Genomic DNA, 23189 nt, shown 5'->3' on the forward strand with positions numbered 1-23189 from the left:
CAGACAAGGCAAACCATGCCTGGGTCATCATGCAACCTTTCCTCAGAGATTTTCCCTGTAATGCTCCACATGGAAGAGGAACTCTCTGTGCTTTGGTGGCAAACTGGACCCTACTCTGTCAAACCTGTGACTATTATCTCTGATGAAAATGGATGGGGAGGCTCAGGCTTAGGAGCTAACACACAGCTCAGTTTTCAAGGACTTAAGTTCATCATACCATACAAAGCTATAAAGAAATATTGCAGACCACCACACAAAATTTTGTTCTTTCCTTTTCCAATTCAGAAGCCATCATATGCATAATGCATTATTATTAAAATAGCATTAACATTGTTTAATACTAAATACTATTAAACTAATATTATTTAGTTTCAAAGCATGCCTCTCAAAAAATAATTTTAAAATACCCTATCCTTAATTGTATTGTACAGTGCATGTACAACATGATACAGTCAGCAGCTATATCATTCCATATAATCTTTTCCCTAGGATTTTTACCTCAGTTAGAGTGCAGGATGCTATCATGCAAAGATAAAATTAAGTATGCCATAGAAACAAACAATAAAGCATTTTCTTACTTTTAAAATGTTCTATTTTTAATGTTCTTTTTGTATGTAATAAGCTTTTTAAGAATTTAGAATTTAAAGCCAATTATCTTTCTAGCATTCACCTCAAATCAATTTACAGCAATCAAAAAACTTACAGCCAAAGAATTCTCTCAAGCATCTGAACTCTGCATATTTAAAGTTTCCTTTGATCTGTGTATATTATTTATTTATTAACATGCAATTACAATAAAAAATTATTAGGCATTTCCTTGGTCAAAATTAGGATTTTTATTTCTAGAACATTAGGAGCATTTCAGGAAATCAGCAGAACTTTTGATTACTCAAAGTTCAGACAGTACATTTGAAAAAAAATCGATCCTTGGTTTAAATTGGAATATTTCACACTTTTCTCATCTAACATCCTCTCACTGGTGTTAAAATCACAAAAACATGGAATCATTGGACAGAGTGAGTTGGAAGGGACATTAAAAGGTCATTTAGTCCAATCCTAATACAATGAACAGGGACATCTTCAACAACTTCATGTTGCTCAGAGCCTTGTCCTGTCTGACCTTGGATGTTCCCAGAAATGAGACATTCATCACATTTCACCATCCTGACCGTAAAAATTTCTGCCTTTTTTCTTGTCAGATCTATCTTCTTTTCATTCAAAGCCATTACCCTCTGCCATATCTCAACAAGTTCTGCTAAAAAGCTTGTCCCCATCTTTCTCACAAGTCCCTTTAAGTACTGAAAGGTCATAAGAAATCTCCCCAGAGCCTTCTCTTCTCGAGGCTGGACAACCCCAGCTCTCTCAGCCTGTCCTCATAGGAGAGATAATCCAGTCATCATTGTGACCCTCCTGTGGACCCACTCTAACAGGTCCATATCCTTCCTGAGGACCCCAGGGCTGGATGCAGCACTGCAGGTGGGGTCCCTCCAGAGCAGAGGGGCAGGAACACCTCCCTCGACCTGCTGCTCATGCTGCTTTTAATGCAGCCCAGGATGAGGTTGGCCTTCCAACCTGCAGGCAGACTGTTCTGGCTCGTGTACAGTATCTCATTCCCCAAGTCCTTCTTGGCAGGGCTGCTCTGCATCTGTTCATCCCCCAGCCCGTGTGGATACTGGGGGTTGCTCCAATCCAGGTGCAGCGCCTTGCACTTGCTCTTGTTGAACCTCATAAGATTGCCATGAGTCATGTCTCATACTTGTTCTGGTCCCTCTGGATGATACCCCAGCTCTCAGGTGTGTCAACCTCACCACACAGCTTGGTACCATCTGCAAATCTGCTGAGGGTGCACTTGATCCCTCTGTCTGAGACATTGTTGAAGATATTAAATAGTACTGTCCCAGCACAGACCACTACTTGTCACTGATGTTTATGTAGTCACTGAGCTGATGCAACTATCCAATCAATTCCTTATCCACTGACCAGTCCTCAGGTGGCCACAAACTTGATCTTCTCTTAAGGTGGGAGGGACATTGCTCCCTGAGTCCCCATTTTGCAGTCCAGTCACTCAGGAGGTGTGGGAAGAGAAGTTGCTATTGAAAACTAAGGTATAAAGTACCTTTGAGTACCTTGTCCATTGCTGCCAATTTGTCAGCCCTGCTCAAGAGGGGGATTGCACTCTTTTTGACCTTTCAAGTTAGAAGAGTTAAGAGAGTTGAAAACATATCTTGCATCTCCCTAAGGCAGTTTTCACTTGCATGACCAGCTCTTACTCAGTAGCTTTTCATTCTAGAGAAAGTTTTACTGACCCTGGAAGGTTTGGAGAATTTTTATTTCACATGTATTAATAATTATTTAATAACTTTTAAAATAAGTACATTTTAACAGCTGTATATCATGTCTTTGTCTCCAATTATTTAAACAGATTTATTGTACTATGTTTACAGCTATAATGGTCCTTAATTCTTCAAGAAAAAAACCTTAGTTTCTTGAAGAAACTTTGAGGAAATTTATAGCAAGGGAATATAATTATTTTTGAACTGCATATTTCGGAAGAGTGGAAGCTGTGTGGTGTAACACTGGTGTGGTGCAGAATTTATGGAAAGGACCAGAGTAGAAAGTGGAGAGAGGAGCCAGAGCTGTGAAGAAGAATGGCTTTTCATGGGCCAGCTGCAGGATGACATGGGTGCTATGTGATGTTCATGGTCTCCCAGCTGGGGTGTCCTGTGGGGTATGGCAACAGGCATGAAAAACAGGACAGGTGCCCTCAAGAAAGGGCCACCAGGATGCCACCAAGTCCCACTCACCCTGAGTAGGTCAAGGCTTTATAATCTGGACTTAGTTTAGTCAGGGGAAAGCCTCTTGCATCAGGTCTGACCTGGTTTGCTGGAGTTTCTGCCAAGTACTTCTGCAACGCTACTCATGCAGTACCTGCAGAATCCTCTCCCTAATTTGCTCTAATGCACAGGTTACTCCCCTCCATGTAAGTGCCTCCTGAAAATTTATGAGCTGCTCACTGTCAATGGTACATTGTTTGGTTTCTCAAGAATACGCAGTGCTCAGTAGGGAATAGGGTGAGGGAATTTTCTGTATAAAAGATAACTTGTAGGAACAATAGGAAAAACATAGAGAAAAAGGTAACAATAATATCCTTAAAATAGGCTGGTGATGGCCACAGAAATCAGCACTTTGGATTTAAATTATTTTAATTTTATGAGCATTTTTAAATATGAACTACAGAAACCTTTTAAAATTATTATTTATATAATTATATAATATCTATATAATTATGTAATATGGTTTTAAAAGATTCTTAAACAGAAATGAGCCATCATCCAGCTTGTTATCTATTGTAATTAAAATGTACACAAAACAGAGTTTTATTCAAGCACTCTCAAAATGAACTTATTTGAACTGTTATTGGGGCTTCATTTTATAATAGCAACATTCCAGTCAAGTTTTTTTCATGGGTTTTGTTTTAAGGAAGATGTTTACCATGTTATTGTTTCCAGTGGAGTGACTCTTATTGCTAATAGGTAAATTGCAAGCATTATTATAGATCTAGTGTATACATATTTTGTGGGGTTTGTGTGTTTGCAGTCAAGTATATGCACACATATTCCACAGGCTGAAAATCTGACCTGTAGCTGTCATAAAATAGAATGAGGTATTAGTAAGTTGATGTTAAAACTAAATAATGTTGTTATAAACCAAATTACTTCTTACTATAGTTCTTTTCTGACCTTTATGAATGCTGCACACTTTCCCCTATGCTTATTCTAATTTGATGTTAAAAGTATTTTTCACAGACATATCAGTAGGAGGCAGTGGTTTTTATGGCAATACAGACTATGTCCTGTGTAAAATATCAGAAGTTCTGGATAGATAAAATATGTTATCCAGGTATTTTTTGCCACCAGAGAAGTGAAAATCTCTGATGCTGCCACTTGTCTAGATCATGGTTGCACCTTCTCTTTCTGCAGTTCCTGCCTTTTTGCCTTGCCCTCCATATACACATTTTGTCTGTCTCACCAACAAACTTTCCATCTTGCTGTTAAATTAGTGTAATATATTTAAAGATATTTTCTTATAATTATTCTGAGACAGTTTGCTTTCACAGATCTGCTCAAAACCAGATCATCAGCCCTCTCAGTCTTTGAGCTGGATTTCTTTCCTCTCCCCTCATATCCATGGTCCTCTTCCACCATTGCAGATTGTCTCCACAAAATATTTCTCTTCCTCTGTTACCATTCCTTGCACTGACTACCAAAGTGAAAACTTTGACTTTCCTCATAAAGTATGTCAGGCAATACTGCCTTCTGAAATTAGTTATGTTCTTTTAAGCAAAGTAATATTTTAATAGAAGTGACACAGAAATACATTATACAGATTTGGGTTATTCAGGGATGTCTGCAGAGAAACTGATCCTTTATGTAAGTGTCTTCATGACAAAAGTAAAATTCTTCAGCAGCATAGTAAGTTTAATAAAAAATCACTTCTAAAAGTGATTGAAAAATCTGAAGTAGATTGAAACCCCTTTTGCCTGAATAAGTTTTAATTGCATAACCTTGGCAATACATAAAATAAAATCAAAGCTACTTTTGAGAAAGTAATATCAAGTCTTATCTATTTCTTATCTGGGGGAAAAGAAATGTCAGCTACTGTTGAATGGTGAGGAGGAAAAGATCTTCCGGATTCTCATAGCGCAGAGATTTCATACTAGATATTTCTGACGACCATTCAAGAAGCTTTTTAATTATGAAATACTATGCATGCTTCTGAAGAGCCAGGGAACGGTACAAAAATGCACTTGGCAGCAGAGGAGTGCAAATAAATCATTTCAGAGACAGAAAGAAAATTCAATCTTAGTAACAGTTATGTAATAGGAACAAAATATGTATAACAAAAACAAGACATCACTTAGTCTCTCAAAACCGTAATTTATATGAATGCATTTTACTCAGCACTGCAATTTGTAATTTAATACGTGCACAAGTTATAATTAAAATATCATTATAATTAACTTTGAATTACACGATCTCGCGTCTTTTGTTTCAAAACTAAAGAATGCTTATTATAAAAGCTGTGCTTCAGTGTTTCACAGTGGTGTTCCCTGCCTTGATTTAACATGCTTGACTTACTGACTGAGTCTGTTCTATTTCTGGCTCTCGGACTGCTCTGAGTCTGTGGGGACTGAGAGGCTGAGTAGGACTACAGATGCACATCTGTGGAAGGTTTTATGTGTGGATTTTTTTTTTTTCCCTGGTAAACTGGGAGATTATGATTGATGAGCCCAGCATTAGGGTAATGTTATCAGGGACACTTTCTGCCTCTGTCCTTTGTACCGTTGCTGAGGTCAGACCATAATCATGTTAGCATTGAACATAGTGCTTTATTAATGTTTCATGAGTAACTCCACAGTAATCAGTCTAGCTTTGTATGGATAAATAAAACTACAACCATCCCTGGTGTATACATCAAATGTTGAAGATACTGTAATAGGTCCTAAAAGTAACTTGACTGTCTTTTCCAGTCTTTATAATAAGTGAAATTTTCACAATTTTAAGGAATCTCTTTTGATGGAAAACCATTTCCACTTCCACTTCCGTGTTTAGTCTGAAGTGTAAAACAACCAGCTGAACAATCAAATGATACAATACAAAACCCCTGCCTGCTATTTGCACAGAATTTCAGTAAAGCTTGTTAACCAATTGGTTAAATTGTGCTGATTTATGACACTGTGCCTCTGTGATATTTCCTAGGCTGTTCTGTTTTCTTTGTTAAGTATCAGGATGAAATGATGGAACTGTTGCTGTTATTTAAAGAAAATGCTTACATCCATAAATGTGCAAGTAGTATATAAGGATTTGTATTTACTCACACATAAATTTCCACATAATATATGTCTGCAGAAAGCACAAAACAACCCCAACATGAACAGAAGAAAACAACATCAGCTAGGGAAAAAAAGATCCCATTGTATATTATGCACTACCACATAGGATTTTCACCACTGAAATTAAATGACTACTGCTAATTTTATTCGATAAGGGATCAGGATAACCCTTACTTGAAATATTCCTTAGTTTTTTGTAAACATTTCTGTAAACATTCTCTACTTGCTTTGCTAAGTTGCTGTAGAAATTCCAGGCTTGCACAAGCTTGCATGTCAGCATCGCACCCAGTCTATTCTTTTTTTCCTGCAAGATAGATTCTTGTATAACAGCCAAAGCCTGGCCTGGGAATGACCTAACTGAATAATACATCTGCTGGCCGGTTCAAATAATGGAATCAGACATTAGGTAGGGAATGTCAAACTTTCCAATCCCTTTGTATTTTTTCCTTTGACCAGTTTCATTCTAGTGACCAGAAAAACAGGGTACTGGCAGTTTGTTGTGTGTATTAAGAAAACCCTACATGAGAAAGTTTGTCTGAAAAATTCTTACATATTCAAATTATTACATTTTCAAAATATAATTCCATTACTTCTTACTACACACACTATCTGCATTTTCATGAAAAGGATTATCCTTCTTTAGCTACTTGCTCTTCATAATAAGCTTTGTAAAATACTATGCATATATCATGCTCTTTAAACTCCCAAAGTTATTCACTTTGCTTTTATCCTCTGAACTCCATCCAAATGTGAATGCTTCTGTTTTCTAGTCATCCAGAAGTGAATTCAATATTCCAGGTGCAGTCTCAAAAGGACCATAGATAGGTACATCTGTTTACATCCTCCATGATGTAATGATTCTCCATAGATGGCATCAAAATGCACTTATTTCTGGTTGATATAGAATTACAGAATTTTATCTCACTAACTGGTGTTCACTGTCACCCCTGCCTTGCTACTTCTCTATTTTTGGTACTGTTTATTTCCAGACTTCTGCTTATTATTATCTTCAGTTCTTTTCTCCCAAGGTGATTTTCAGTCTATTTTCTGCATCTAATTCAAATAAATCTATGCCTCTTTCTCCTGTTTTGTAGGCAGTTCCTAACTTTATTATCATTTGCAAGCTTCCTGACTGCTCATTCAAAGATAGCATGTGTCTGTGTAGAGATGAATTTTAGCTACTGATCATGTTCTTGCTAAAAGTAGATGATGGGGTGAATAAAGTCCATGCAGAAACTGCCTCCTGGCAAGACTGTACAAGAGTGGCATAATGCTCACATCTGTGAGAAAAGGGCTGGAAAACAGTAGATGAAGGGTCTGATAAAAATGGGTCATAATTTGTGACTTTAGAATCTGCAAAGTACTCAATTATTTGAAGCCTGTAACTATTGATACTTCTCTAGTTTTCACATCAGTTTGTCTGTCTCCTGGCAGTCTGAGCATATTTACACACATGTGGAATGGGTCATTACCTCACTTTCAAGTCCTGAAGCCCTAAGGAGGTCTAATGCTATTCTCTAAATTTGTGTAAGCAGATGTTTTCTTCAACAGCATAAAACCTGTCTGTGGAGAGCTGCTATGTTACTTTCTAAAAAGCAGGAATTGCACAAGGGAAGTTAAATATACTAAAGCTTAAGCTTTTTTTCAGGTGATCTCTCATCACGTAGTGCCTTTTATCCTCCTAGCAATAATTGCAACACTGTGGAAAGAAAAGATTCATAAAATGCAATTTAAGATAAAAGGAAGATTCTTTACAAAATTTAAGAATGGGTGTCCTTAATATGCTTCTCTCATTATATCCCCCAATAGGTGGCAGCTTGTTTCTCCATTTTCACCAAGCAATCACACTACTGTTCCTTTAGATGTCACAACTAAACCTCTAAGCCAACTTTAGTGTGCTTATACCTAGGCTCAGTCTGGATTTAGTCACAACCACAACCCAAAAAAGGGCTCTGTACAGCAATGCAGATGCTTCAGAGACACCAACCTGTGATTGCACATCCCACACTTGAGAATTCTAATGGACTCCAGTGATCCTTTCAATACACCTCCTTCTCTGCTAGTGAAATTGCACTTGAAATTATTTCTATCAGCTGTGACAATTACTTCGTTTTCAAAAAGAATTTTCCAATATATGCTGTATAAGAGAAATCAGCCAAGAAATGATGTTCAGCTTCTTCCTGGCTATGACAGACCAATCTGTCAATGACAGAATACATTTCTCCTGGTTTGTGTAGTACATTTCATGTGTCTCAAGTGATGAGGTTGCCATCACTTCCTTAGAAGACTGTTTGCATATGTCAAACCACTTATTCTTCTAAATGGAGGATACTTCTAAATCATCTACATCTAGGAATACACTTGTTTTTATTCTTCTACTCTTTTGAACTTCATAGAGTTATTTTTTTCTATCAACTCACAAAAAACAAATTTCTTTAAATAGATAGTTTTTAAAATTAAATTACCAAACATTAGGGAAAAAAACCCCAACAAATCAACACAGCTAGTTTTGCAATTCTACCATAACAGCACTATTGGGAATAATGCATAAACTGAACAGTTCTGCAACCGTATGGAAAGCACAGCTTACTAAAATCACAGTCCTGACTCTTTAAGAAAGACGAGCAATATGCATTTTAAGTAAGAACTATTTCCAGAACAAAACCATAAACTGAAGTAATGCTGGCCAAAACATCTGAATATACCTTGCTGTTCCTAAAAAATATACTAAAAGCATACACGTTTATCAACTTTATCAATAATAAAATAATTGTCTATCAAAATTAAACAAAAGAATATATACCAGAAATGTTCTTTCTGCTTAAATTCTGGAGGTTTCATGATGATTTACATCACAGCAATTCTTCTGCAGAATTTCTTCAAAGACTGCCTTTGTTTGCTTATGTTCACATTTCTACACTTCCAGTTCATCTCTGATGAACAGGAAGTGCATATCTTCAGGTGAATAATGACTACAAGATGACTTGCAAGATATCAGCATTTAAAGTAATTTTTGTGGGGTTTTTTGATGTAGAAGATGGTGAGGAGGAAAAGACATAAATTTTCCAAGCTCTCTTGTATTGCATGCAAATCTGATGCTTTTTCATGAGAGAATAAATAATTGAATTTAACTTTCCATAATTTGGGCACATGGAAGGAAAATCTACTATAAAATAAAGAGTTCTTTCAAGCAAGACAGAATGCAAATTCTCCTTCACTTTTTTATTTTATTTCTCTAAATCTAGTTCTAAAGACATGAAAAACAGAATTAGGTTACCTTGCTAAAATACAGAATTCCTTAGACTAAATTAAAGTACAACTTACCATCCTGTTGATACGGACAAAGTCTTCAGGCTTCTTGGCCCACGGAGGGAGATCAACATCATTCACAACAATTTCATCTTCCCTGATTCCTAGATTGTAGCCATTACTGTTGACAAACATCTCAGGTAGGTAGTAAAATTCTGGAATTAACTCCTAGCAGGGAGAAAGCACACAATGAGACTTCACATTTGACAGAGATATTGGGTTTTTTAATTACTATTTAACAAAAATATGGAAAAGGGGAAATTTTGCAGGTATAACAATGTGTTGATTGTACTTTCTTTAATTCTTTAATAGCATAAGAAAAGCTGGTAAGTTGATTACCTATATAATGAAAAATAATACGTGGTGAAATAACTTTCTCTACTGTAAGAAAAATTCAAGAATACACAGAGGGAAAAATATCAGTACAACAAATGTCCTTCAAACAGATATAAATGATACTTAAAATGTGAAAGATAATAATTGCAAAATATAATAAATTATAAGTAACTTAGGGTGTGAAGTTTTTCCCAATTTGCAGGATATCTAAACAGGAATCCATATTGACAATTGAATATTGTTATTTTTTCCTGTTATTTTAGCATTAAGTATTGAACCACAATACAAACAAAAAAAGCTTTAAAGCCCACTATCTCTTTTCTTATACTCAGATATAGATTAAATTTATGAAATTTCATTGTTAAAGGCATTATGGCATTCAGTTGTGGAACATGATCAAAACTGATGACACAGCACCTGAAATCTGAGTCTCTTTGTGATCCTTTCAAAGGCTGCAGACATGCGAAGCAAACAAAAAACCCACTGCAGACACAAACTTATCTAATTAAATCTGATCTGCAACTCCATAGAGAATAGAGCAGTTAAAGCATCCTTTCAAATTTAAGCCAAAAAAGTGCATTTGTTGCAATTTTAAATATGTTTATGAAAGCAATTTAATTACTTCTTTACATCATAGTGTTCTAATATAGACTAGACTAAAATGCAAATCTGATCAGTATCTAACTAGTATAAAACATTAACCAAGTGAGATATGCCTGAACCTGAATAACTCATTATGAAACAAGCTGCAATTCCAAACAGAAAAAAAAAATCGAATTATTAGATGTAGTACATAATAAAACAGAAGCTAGAGCAAAGCCAAAATAAGAGAAATCCTGAATATCCTTTAATGTCAAAAGAAAAATATTAATTTTAGTGCCTATCTTAAGTTTTATTACATACACCTCTAATTTATTCAGAGTATTTCTAAAAGCAATCTTTCCCCCCTTCCCCAAAAACATGATTCACTAAATCTCAGGTCCCAAAGAAGGCCCTATGGTTTTCTTTAATGGAGCCCAAAGAAGAATGAACGATCCTCACAGCTGGAGAAAACTATACGGAAATCTTTCAGGACTTCAACAAATCACTAACCCAGAGCTTACAACTCAACATATGTTACCACACAAATCACTGACAAACTAAGAGCATTGCCTTAAGCATACGGACCTCAAAATATCAAAAAGTCAGAGTTAATCTTAAAGCCAATATTCAAATGAAATAGAATTTATTAAAGAAAAAGTTAGCAAAGTTTGTGTCTACTTTGTATAAAAGCCTTGAAGCACATACCACTGGATTTGATTACTATGAATTTTTATTCAATGTAGTGGCATAACCTGCACTGTCACAGCAACCAAGTCCTTTGATTCCATTAAAGAAAAGTTATTTGTTAAATTTCCTTTTTCATTTTTAAATGTCATAGCATGTAACTGTGGACTTTTATGTCTAACATACCTGAAAGATTTATGCTACCCAGAGACACATCTAGTGTTTAACTGAATTCTACTAACCTTTTGGCTGTAAGGGTATATTGAAACAAAGGCATTTAAATCACTGAGTATTTTTAATGGTACTGCTATTTAGTAAGTTTATCTTTGTTGCTCTTTGCTTTCAAAGTAATTTAATGTTCCCTTGTCTGGTATAACAGAAAACATAAATAGAAATAGAATAAACAAAAGTATGTGATTAACTTTCTTTATAAGATTTATTGTGTTGTGTATGTTTAGCTTGAACTGTCTTATTCCTGTGCTCTGGAAATTAACCAGCGCCAGACTTCTAAATCCTCTTCAAATAACACTCTCCCTAGAATCCTAATCATTTCAGCTACACATCTCCTGGTAGGTTGTTTTGGGGTTTTTGCAGTCGAAGTAAAAAAAAAGCTAAACATATTATTTAAAAAATATTAACTAACCCACTGTGTTATAGTCTCAGCATTCTCTTCAATCTTATTTTTGTGCAGCCTACAATTATGTTGCTTATTTGAGCACTATTTAGCATGAATTGAACCTTTTCTTGAAATGTGAGCCATGTCGCATGTGACCTTTCCCAGATACTTACATATTTCCCATAATTTGTATTAACCATTCAGTTTTCTTTCACAGCATTTGATGTTCCCCTTGTAATTCTGCTGTCTCCACTATTTAGACTAAGAAACCACAACACCTAAAAATAGTTCAGATAAATATATCCCTGTAGCTGTTTCTACATATCCCCTTCTCATTTCTAGAGGATAAATTAATATATACTAAAACACAGGCCCAGAAGAAAAGCCTGTGGCATCCCATATATATGAACTTAAGATTCATGTATTTAGCTATTTAGCAGCATATAAAACAGAACCAAGCTAGAGATGTATGACAGAAATGTTGTTCTTATGTGTACACTGTTTATTCTGCTGTAAGAAATTGAAGAAACTGTCTCTTCTATCTCATGCCAATGGCAGGCAGTGGCTGGGGATGGAAGGGCAAATATTCTCTTCCCCAAGGCCCCTGAGCATGTTTCACTAAGAGAAGTATAAACTGGGAGAGGCAGAGAGAGGAAGGATTATCAAGGACAGTGAGGCAGCAAGGATGGAGCCCAGGAGGTTTCTGGGAAAAGGAAGGAGCAGACAGGAGTGAACCTCAGAGGAGACCACAAGATGACAACTGGGGCCCAGGGAGAACTGTGTTAGCTAAGATGCCACTGAAAATTGCAAGAATGTACAAAGGAATGTAGGAAAAGAGAACACTAGCAAGGGCTAGAGTTATTTTCAAAACCTATTAATATTTTTCTCAGCCAGAGTTTGGATTTCCTTTGTTTCACAAATGAGTATGTTCCAGTTCATATTCCAGTAAGGATTATGACTAGAGAAAGATGCTCTTCTGGTGCTTTTTCTGCTATGGACAGGAAACAGATGCCTCAAATAAATAGCTTTTTCAGGGTGATATTTAGAGAGTTGACTGTGTCCATTCCTCCATCCAGGTGAGGTTCAGCTATGACAGCTATCCTGCAAGGTATCTGTCTACCCTGCTGTCCCAGATTTTGAGTGAGAGCAGTTCCAGAGTTATTCCATCAACTGGTCTCAGTGTTCTTCATCTGGAGAAGTTTTACCTAACAACTGGCCTGAATCCTTCACTATACAATCTAAGCAAATTTTCCCTTACCTAGCTATCAACCCATCTCAGATACAGAGAATAAATTGTTGTTTTCTCTTTGCATTGTTTATTACACGTTTGAAAAGCATTATTTACCAGATTTGCAGCCTTCAAGCTCCTAAAAGTCTAAATAAAGGACAATGATGTATCGCTCCATTGTCTTTGTTACAGAAATTCAAAATATTCCGCTAACCTTCCCAAATCAGCTTGCAGAATTATTGCTAAACAGTCCATAACTTAATTTACTTCTTTATATACTTTGGCCATATCATATTTTGTCACATGTTCATCACACAGGAGCCAAAATAAATGTTTTGTCAACTTTTGTAGTCTTTACATTGGAAATGGAGATCGCATACTTTTCTGACAGCATCTGCTATTTTTCATTCATTTCAGAGCAGAGTGTAATTTGTCATACAACACAGCTTTTACAAATCACCAGTTTCATACTTCACAAGTGTCATTGTTAAATTCACCCTGAAGATAGGGACAAGGAGACTCAAAAATTAGCAGGGGAAAAATGTATCTCAGAGATAGTATTTATGTCAAGGGACAGGACACAGAGGACCTCCTGTCGCCCAATCTGCTTTCTGCTTGACAGACAAAATAGTGGATAAGAGGTTTCTAAAAACTCCTATTGCACCTTCAGTGGCAGTAGTGCTAAAAGGTAAATGTAAGGCCAAATCTGTGCAAAGAAACTCTAGTTTGAAGCTACTGAGGCTTCGAGAAATTTAGGTTTCAAGCCACAAATGTTCATGAAACACAAATCTCAAAATATTTATTTTCTACAATACACACATTTTGTTAGCCAGTGCAAATCAAGGAAAATATCAAAACAAACAAACAAGCTCATAAAACAGCTTCCCTACAAGTTACATCATTTAGCAGATGTAAAATGAGGGAATGCAAAGAAAGAAGATATAAAATACTGAAGTTCTTTTCAAAGTCTGGCATTTTAAAAATATTCACATATCAATCAAGCATTTTAAATGCATATACTATTGTATTCAACACAGTTGACCCATAATTTTGCATCAACTGACATTCAGTAAATGTTATGGCTTTCATTGCACTTGCCAAAACATATTGAAGGTTCTAAATGAATCTTTCTGACTACACTACCCATCACGGGTAATTTTTTACCACAAGAAATATCCAGAGTTCAAAGAGTTAATAAAAATAGAGATTTTAGTGATCTAAATCTATTTGCAGTGATTTCTGTCTAGTTGTCCTTGACTTTCACCAGCTGGTAACCTCCTCTACTCCCCCTTCATTCACACTTCTAATAAGACAAGTTAGCTTTCTATCATTTAATAGTCAGCTGCCTTTCAAACCGCCCAGGAAGCTTGGCTCTTCTCATATGAAGAACAATGCAGTGAAGCTACTGAAGGATGTATAAAAAAAAGAGTAAAATTAATATTATAACAGACATTTCTTGTCTGTAAATGTGATCTCTAGTTTATTTTAATAGCTATACTAAAACCCCAAGGTATAGTTAACAGTATTATATGCCTTGTGTCTTCATATAAGAAAACATCCCCCAAATGCATTTTCTAATTTACAAGCCTGTGACAAATCCAAACTGCTGAGAAATTAAACTTGAAAAATATGTCTTCAGGTGATAGAGGACTGCTATTAACACTGTTATAATTGTACACCACTTGCATCAAATCTGACATTTCTGTTTAATATGTTTTGCTAAGGGTATACCATTTTATGGCCTTCCAATGAAATCAAATTCAACCCAGACGTTTTCACTTTTCTAGCATAATTCACTTCAAGGTTTTAAAGCTTCCATTTCTTTTTCTTTCTTTCTTTTTCTCCCAAAAAGTTGATCCCCTGGCATCCATTAATTCCACAAGAGTCTAGTACTGGGTCAATGAGTCAGTCATGAGTTCCTCCATTTCACACTGAGGCACTTTACTGACATTTTGTCAGAGCTACCTTTCTAACTTCTAAACAGACTATTCAAAAAGTCATATAATGAGTTTGAGAGGTATTAGGAAAGATTAGTGTCTGAACAGGAGGTTCTAGGGAAGTCAATGTTACCAAAAAACTTGAGGGAGAGGGGGAGGGGAGTGAGAAAAGAAAAAAATGTGCAAGCTGACTGGCCAAGTTATGGTCATTTCCGGGTGACTTGCTTCCTCAAAGGTCACCCCGCGAACGCTCATTCTTCCTCCAGCTTGTACTGATTATCTCGAGAGAAGGTCGATGTTGATAAAGGGAGACACAATAAAATAAACTCTGTTATCCAGGTTCCCCCTTGTGTGTTACCACTCCAACACAGCACATACTGTATTAATTCTGTTTCATCCACTGTAGGTGAATGAGTTTCTCGAAAATGAATCAAAACAACCTGAGAGTAAGGAACAAAATGGTCTGAGCAAATCTTTAATCCTTTCTTGAGCAATAATCTATCATACACTATATTTTTCAAAGGTGGTCTGCTTTTTGCCACGATTTGAGATGCCAGAATTACAGCTTGTTTTCTGGCTATCAAACTACTGCCACAGCTCTATTTTCATTAGCTCAGTGTGAAATAATTCAGTTCCAGAAGAGACTACACATATTCAAAGGGGAGAGGGAAAGAGGGAAAAGAAAGGGAGAAACAGAGAGGGAATGCCAGGCAGAACACAAGCATGGGAGGAAAAGAGTTGGACCCACAGAAATGTAGCTTCCTAGAGATATACATTCTTTCACAAATTTCAGATATTTGGTTTTTAAATTTTAATGCAGAATCCTGTGAAAGTGGTTTGGATGTATTTTTTGAACAACACTGAGGGTGTAAAAGAACAGTTGTGGAAAGTGGCTGCAGTACTTAAAAATCTCAGTCCATCAGTTAAAATTGATCTACTTCAGCGCTTAGTGAAACTCTCGAAAATAATGTACCTCATAATCCTCTTTCTTAAAATAACTGATGTTAAAAATCTTCCAGATTTTACTTTCCAATTTTTTTTTAATTAGAACTTGTTAATAAAGAATAAAGACAATTCATATAATTGTTTAATACAGAACTTGAGAGCAAAAGTTGTGGCCATCTTACAACACATAGCAATGAAGAATGTCAGATTAATTCATTATACATGCTGTTTTAAAATTATTTCATAACCTATGCCACAATAATTAATGAGATTATTAAGATCAGAGATAAATGTACTTAAAGCAGCTCAGATGAATTTCAAATGTATGATAAGGAATACATGAATAATGAACACTTGCTAGTCTTAACAGTTTTCAAAGTTTCCTACTTTGATGGATAGCCTGTATTCCACGCACTAAATATTTACTATAAATATTCAAAAATATCTTTAGGATGGGAAAAGAATTTGCAGCATGTATATCACAAGGAAATCCACACTGCCAAGTCCTTTCCCCATGTATAGCTACATGTGGAGCCAGAAGAAGCTATACAAGTATACAAAAAACTTCAAGATTGTCTACTCGCACACAACCTGTACATTCTCTTTTGCACACTCTCTCCTTTCTAACAGGACTGCTGGATAAATACTAGAAGTTGCCAGAGAGCTGACCACACATTTTTTAATTATTCACACTCTCAGAGCTGAAGCTTTCTTGTTGTATAAGACAATGGAGGCCACTCTTAGGAGAGTGACAAAAATGGGCAGAAATTTCGAGGAGGTTTCTTAGTTCTTAGTAGTTCCCTAAACCTCACTGCTTTTCAAGTCCCTAAAAACTTGATTAAAATGTTTGAAAGGCCTGCAAGGCATTTTAAACAGTAGCACAACAAATCTGAAAAAATTAGCTATTTGTTGTATTAATAATAGTTCATTTCCCTATCATTTTGCAGAATGAACTTCAAAGCCTCAGGGAGAAGTTGGCCCTGATGTAATGGCATTGAGAAATGAAGTTCATTAAGATCTTAAGCAACAAACAATAGCAACAATTAGCTGCTATACTCATTCTTGATTGATCACTAAGGAAAACAGACTGTGGTCTTGCCAGTACTTTGCCAGTCTATAGGAAAAAAAAAATTACAAATAAGGAGTTTGCTACTTCTCTTTGTAGAGATATTCAAACTCAGAGTATACTCAACTTCACCCTAACTTTTCATGCTCTCTTGCTTAAATAAGCATTTTTCCATTCTGATCCTTTTCCTCTGAGGCTTGCCTCTTTGCTCCTTGACAAATAATTCTCTTTTTCATATGTTTGCATATTTCATAGCATTTATGTGTCTCCACCTTAGACATTTAATTACCCCACACATACACACATTTTTCTATGTGTATCTAACTCCTAAAACACATATTTTCTTCTTGTGGCTAACTCCAGTTTAGGTATACCTTACACCTAATGCTTTCCAGCAAAGAAAGCAATAAACATTTGCTTTATCCATCAAGAATTCATACTAACAACTGGACAAGGAAAAATGTTCTTTGAGAACACAGTAACTCTGAATAATGATTAAGCAGGCTATTTCAGGTGGACAATCATGAGATATTCTAGTTGTTGTAACCTAAGGATAAACCTTTGGTATCATGATAAGCTTTGTGCCCATTTGGTTGATCTTAAAATTTCCTTCTTAAACTGAAGACCAAATAGAAGTGCATTGATGTATTTTGTTTAGGCTATTGAAGCTTTGTATTAATATACAGTAAATTGCTTTGGTGGTGCAATACATTGAATGCTGGTATTAAATCTCCCCTAATTTCTACAGATTTTTTTCTTGTTAGATAATTTATGAATGCTTTCTATTTGTTTTAGTATCCCTTAAAGATTCAGTTCATTTTTGAATCTGCTTTTATTCATCTATTTTCATCTTAAACTGAATCAAATGAAAATAAATCAATTCAACATTATTTTCTAAACTCATCTTCCCTGTATGTTCATTAATTAACAAACTTCTATTTTAAACAGCATATTTATTCCCTAATGTCTCCCTCAACAGACAGGTCAGCGATTATCTGGAGAAAACATTTATTGGCTAACATACCTCATCTGTTACTTCCATATTAGATTTTCTGTAATGACTTAGCTCCAAGTAGTATTTCTCCCTCTAATGGCATAACAGAAATGTGTATATATGTATAAATCTGATCTGGGAGCTCTAGAGTAGACTGCCAAACATATTCTGGAACACATTGTTTTACAGTCTTCCCCCTAGAGCAAATCTGACCCTTAATTTTTACTATTTTACCTGCTATCCCAAATTCCATTTTTTACATTCAGTGGCATTAATGAACATAGCCACTTAATTTCTTCACCTTTTGCCTTCCTTTTCTGAAGGTATCTGGTTCTGAGTACCTTTTTAATATTTGCTTTATTTTAATAAGTTGAGGTTTTTAATGCAAATGCATTTTGCAATGCAGCTGTTATCCATCCTTAATTCCTTCATCCTTGCAATGGCTGGCAGAAGCAGTTTAAATTATCCCACTTGGATCACAAGACTCCTGGTATTTTCAGACAAACATTTCAGTTAATTGTTTTACTGATAACTCATTTGGTTAGTTTAGGAACAATCCTTTCACTAATTACACACCCCACTTGAATACCACCTCTCCGTCTGTCCACAGATATTCCTTTATCTTTTGCAAAGCCTTGATGTATTTAACTGCCCTCCTCCTGTGTACTAAAGCCAGACAAGAAGATTACAGTCACTTCCAACTGTCTTCCCTTATTTCTCAGTTTAAGACTCTTATCCTTTATTTGAGCCCCACTCCTAGGAAGTCACTTTCCCAGATACTCTAGTGGAATTCCAGGAAAACCAGATTTCTTGAAAAGCAAAAATCAAATATAGCAGATACTATCTCAAATTGCTTTCAAATCTAAAAATTTCCTTAGTTTATCTTACAAGACTAAGAGTGATGGTACTTAAAAAACTATTGACTTCCAGAGGAGCATGAATAAATATAAAATGACTTGTAGGAGGTTCAGGTTGATTGCTTCAAAAAGCATTTTTTCCCATATGTCAGGATGACCATATAATTTGCAATTTTTCTAACTAATTATTCTATTTGCAGTTATTCTAACTAGTAACTGAATAACAATAACATGTTTTTTCGCTTCTGAGACTATTGGAATACTTATACAAACAGGAACCCTGGAATAAAAATAAATCAACAAATCTACTTTTTTTTTCTTTTTTTTTCCTTTGCCAAGACAAGTAAAAAAATATAATGGCAATATGACCTTCAATTTATCATTTCCTAGTATGTGTGGTAGTATATAAATAGAAGAGAAACATATTCACTGCAAAAATGTTTTGGGTTTTTTTTTTTTTTTTTTTAAGAAAGAGCTATTTTTATAGTGAAGCCTTTACCTATTTTATTACTAAAAAATAAGAATCAAGAAGAGACCATACCATTCAAAACATTGCTAGATTTCTGTTTCTTTCTGATAAGGTCCCATGTCTATGAGCAATAACCCTTTGTATTTAACAAGGTAAATACAAAGGTAAGGAATAACAGCAGCAAAATCACCCTGCTCTCTGGCTGTTTCTGTATATAGTGTAGAAGTTGTTTTAATCTAATGTGTATTGTTGCATAATATCCCCAGGCACAGTCAAGTAAAAGCTAAAGCTGTACAGAAAAGCCAACATTTTAAATGCGTCTTGTCATTAATGCTTTATTAATTGCCCCAGGCAATGCAAACCCAGAGCTAGGCAAGCTATAACAATATGACACTTTAAGGTCAAATCCAATTCCTGCTGTGTTTTATGGAGTGGGCCAAATATTGAGTTAACAGCAGGAAAGAACAATTTATTGAACTTTTCTCCATCTCCTGATTATCTGATCTAAATTAGATCAGTTAGGCTGTTTTTCTCTCAAAAAAAAAAAACCAAAAACAAAACACCTTTTGTCCACTCAACTTCAAAGAATCGTTGTTTGTGTTAGAACAATAAACTTTATTAAGATCTACTTATTTACACTATACCTAGTGTGCTGAATATAAAGAAATTAGATACATGTAAATATAAAATATAATACAGCACTTTCTTTATGTTTAGACAAACAAAAATACCATAATGAAATTGCATATTAATCTATTTATTTAACATATATGTTACCTTCACATCTGAGGTATCTCTTTGGCTGTTCCTCCAGGACCTGGCCACTGAAGAGAAGGTTCGATCTGGGTGGTCAAACTTGCCATCATTTGCATTTAGAAAGAATGTTGTAAAGGGCTCCTGCAGTTAATGAAATTATGACACATTAAAAAAACAGTACAAGGACTTGTGCAGCAGGTTTCTGTCAAAATCCAAAAGCCTTTTGCAGATCAAAATACTTCATAAAGGCAGAGTTAAAGAAAAACATGGCACCTCATAGTTATATGTATGCATGGGTTTCTGCACTGAACATCTGAATGTATTTATTGGCACTAACACATTTTGCACAAACAAATCTTGAATTCTATACCCTAAGACTAATTACCCATCAGTGGCAAACATATGTAGCTAAGTTCCAGCTCACAATGACTGCCTCCTTTACTGCAACCACCACAAACACATTCTGTGTTATTTATATAACTGGGCTTTGTTTACTCCCTGCATGTTGGTATGTCAAAATCTTTTAAAAACCCTATCTCTAAATCTTTCTTGTTTTCATTTAATTGAAAAGAGCTCAGTAGGTTCCACTTTGCCTCAAGGTGAGACAAATGGTTCTATGGTCATTTTGAGGCAGATTATGGTTTCAGAATATGCAGTTTTATCATTATTTTGGGGGAGAGGTACAGAGATTAAATATTTAGTCTTTACTTTTGCTAATTCTATCTGAAACCATATCTCGGTTCTTACTAAATGGAAACAGCTACCAGCTTTTGAGGAGGAAGAGCTCAGTTATTAGACAGTCTGTTTAACATTTTGATGTCACTACATTCCACTGCAGGGAAGGAGTTAACAGTGGACCAAATTCTTAATTTGACATTAGAACCTGGACATGAAGATCACTGGCAGAAACCTGGATTTCCACCACTACTCCATTAGCCCCCTTATTCAGCTATTAGCTGCCAGTGTGCCTACAGGGATGGAGCTGCTTCTTCCTCTTTGCAAAGGCTCATGGGGAATGTCTTTAAGAAAATCCCTTTTATTAAATTCATATCTAAACTTATTTTGTTGCATATCCTAATCATCTGGAAATTTTATTAATCAAAGCAGTTCATGATCACCAAATTGCAATTGTTACTACTGTATTGTCTATTATTTGAATTTTATTTAAAACATTCTTGGTTTCCTTCTATGAAATTTTTGAACAAGTCAGGGAATTCCTCCATTAATAAAGATTTTTTGAAGGAATTATGGCACATTATACACATTGTGTGGAAATTGCCTCAGATGGAAAAGGTATGAAGAAATTTATCTTTACGTAGCCCTTAAGAGAAATTAAAATATACATGAGAAAAGTATGGATACAAAAATAGTGAAAATACCCCAAAAAAAAGAGAGGAAAATAAAATATGGAATTCTGACTTCCAGAGACCATTGTTTCTTTACCTTTACTCCAACATGTCTTCCCAATTATTTTTTTCTATTATGCACTGCAGTCAGCACAGGCTACTTTCTTTCAAAGAACAAAAATCTCTAATCAATTTTTTTCCTCTTAAAACATGCAGAATTTGTTTATAATAAACATATTCAAAAGAATAGTATCTTATAAATATACTTTCATCCATGCATTTATTTTAATCAGAGAATCCTAATATGTGTTAAATAATTAATTAAAATAATCAAATTAAATACAAAATCATCACTATATAATTTCTTGCTGGAGGTCCCTAAATCTCATTGCGCAATGGCTTTATTTGCACTTGTGAAAATTGAAAGGCTGTGTGGTGAGGAAAAGATTTATAATTTAAATAGAATATTAAAATTTAACAGTAGCTCAACTTGATGAGTAGTATAAACTATCACAATGAACTGAAATATTGAAAGAAAATTTCTATCCAGATTTTCCAGTGCTCCATATACTGAATTTAATGTAAAATATAAATGAAAATGTGTAAGATTCAGACCCACAACTACAAAATGGAAAACAATATATACAGAAAATGGATTATATTAATTTATCCTACAATTCTGTTAATACTATAATTTTATTAAATTTACAATTTTAATATTATAATTATTTTCCTTTAAAATTAATTCCTTCTCCCAATTATCTGTATATATTTGCAATAGTAATTATTCTGTTTTGTTTCTTGCCCTGACTGAAAAACATAATATGTTCTAGATATGAGCACAAATAATTCTGTCTTCTAAAAACTACCTATCACTTTTCTTCTTTATAAGATATGTGCAATTTTTGTGAATATTATTGTGGAGCAGACTGTGGATCATTGCAGAGGTTCTGAAATCAGAAGCAGTCAATGGATTTAAAAGAAGCAGAAAGCAGAAAAATTATGTAATTACAATAAATTATGTAAAAATATTAATCCAAAATTCCATGACAACATTATTTTAAGCATCTGAGACAAATACACAAAAGCAATAAAATTCATAATCAAGGATTAAACTTTTAGTAGCTGTGCACTACAGGGTGCCCTATTATGCTATCCTACCATGGCCTGTTGTGCCTATCTGTTTGGATTTTTAATCCTTAGCAGAAATTCAGAGCTTTAACTTGCTTTATCTTAGACCTCTAACATAATTTTAAGGTAATTTTTATTCTCTGGGAAGTCAAGTGCTTATATAAATATAATTCATATCTGTATTCAATATACTCATTTAAATACTGTTATTCTATGATACCGATTACTGTCATTTCATGTAAAGGTTTTGTTGCTGTGAAAGCTATAAAGCAGCACAATGTTTTCATTATAGCTCCATCTCTCTCATTCCTAATATTCTGAATAAAATTCATGCCTTGTTCACTGCCAACAAGGAGAGAAATTCCTGGGGGACTTGATTACATTGAACACAAGCTTGAGCTGTGAGAACAACGAATTTTTCCATTCAATAGCACTTCTCTCCCCCCACTTCTCTTTTAGCAGTACCCAGACTCATTAGAATCATTTATGGTGGGAGTAGATGATGCAGGAGAAAGGGATGTGGTCATTCTAAGACATCCTATGTCAAACAAAAATGTCTTTCCAGCCATTAGTAAGGAGAGAGAGAGATTATATAAGGGTTTGTCAGAGTGACACTCACCTTCTGCCTGATATACCTGTGATTGTCCTGCTCAAATCTAATAAACACAAGACTCAAATTCACTTCTGTTTACCAGATTACATCCAGTCCTCTTCACCTTTGAATCTCACTAAAATCTGGTTTTTAACTCCATCTGATCTAACTCCTAAAAATCCAGAATGTCTTCTGCCTTGTACAAATATGCAGTCATTGCAATGGCAACTAGAAGACAATTATTCTCTACAAGCATCTTGACTACCAAATTAGTGAATCATGCTATCAAACACTGGTCTCTGTTTCCATGAAGATGCAACTGATTTACACAAATGTAACTTCTACAGGAGCAATTATTGAGAATCTTCAATTGTATCAAAACTCTATCCTGTTTCTCCTAAAAATCTGAAACCAATGCTGATATTCACATTCTATGTTACTTAAGCCA

At 35.0% G+C, this 23189-nt stretch overlaps 1 protein-coding gene across 8 annotated transcripts in view; it reads right to left on the reverse strand.

The window, feature by feature from the left end:
- Window positions 1–23189, reverse strand: part of NBEA (neurobeachin) — a 451247-nt gene that overhangs the window by 45654 nt on the left and 382404 nt on the right. For all 8 annotated transcript variants that reach the window (XM_079333484.1, XM_079333487.1, XM_079333486.1 and 5 more), the window contains 2 exons: window positions 19694–19813; window positions 9218–9370 (listed from right to left, as the gene is read on the reverse strand). In XM_079333484.1, the coding sequence (XP_079189610.1) occupies window positions 9218–9370; window positions 19694–19813 (273 nt within the window). The remainder of the gene's footprint in view (window positions 1–9217; window positions 9371–19693; window positions 19814–23189) is intronic.

This window comes from Erithacus rubecula (assembly GCF_903797595.1).
Source record: "Erithacus rubecula genome assembly, chromosome: 1".
NCBI classification, from domain to species: domain Eukaryota; kingdom Metazoa; phylum Chordata; class Aves; order Passeriformes; family Muscicapidae; genus Erithacus; species Erithacus rubecula.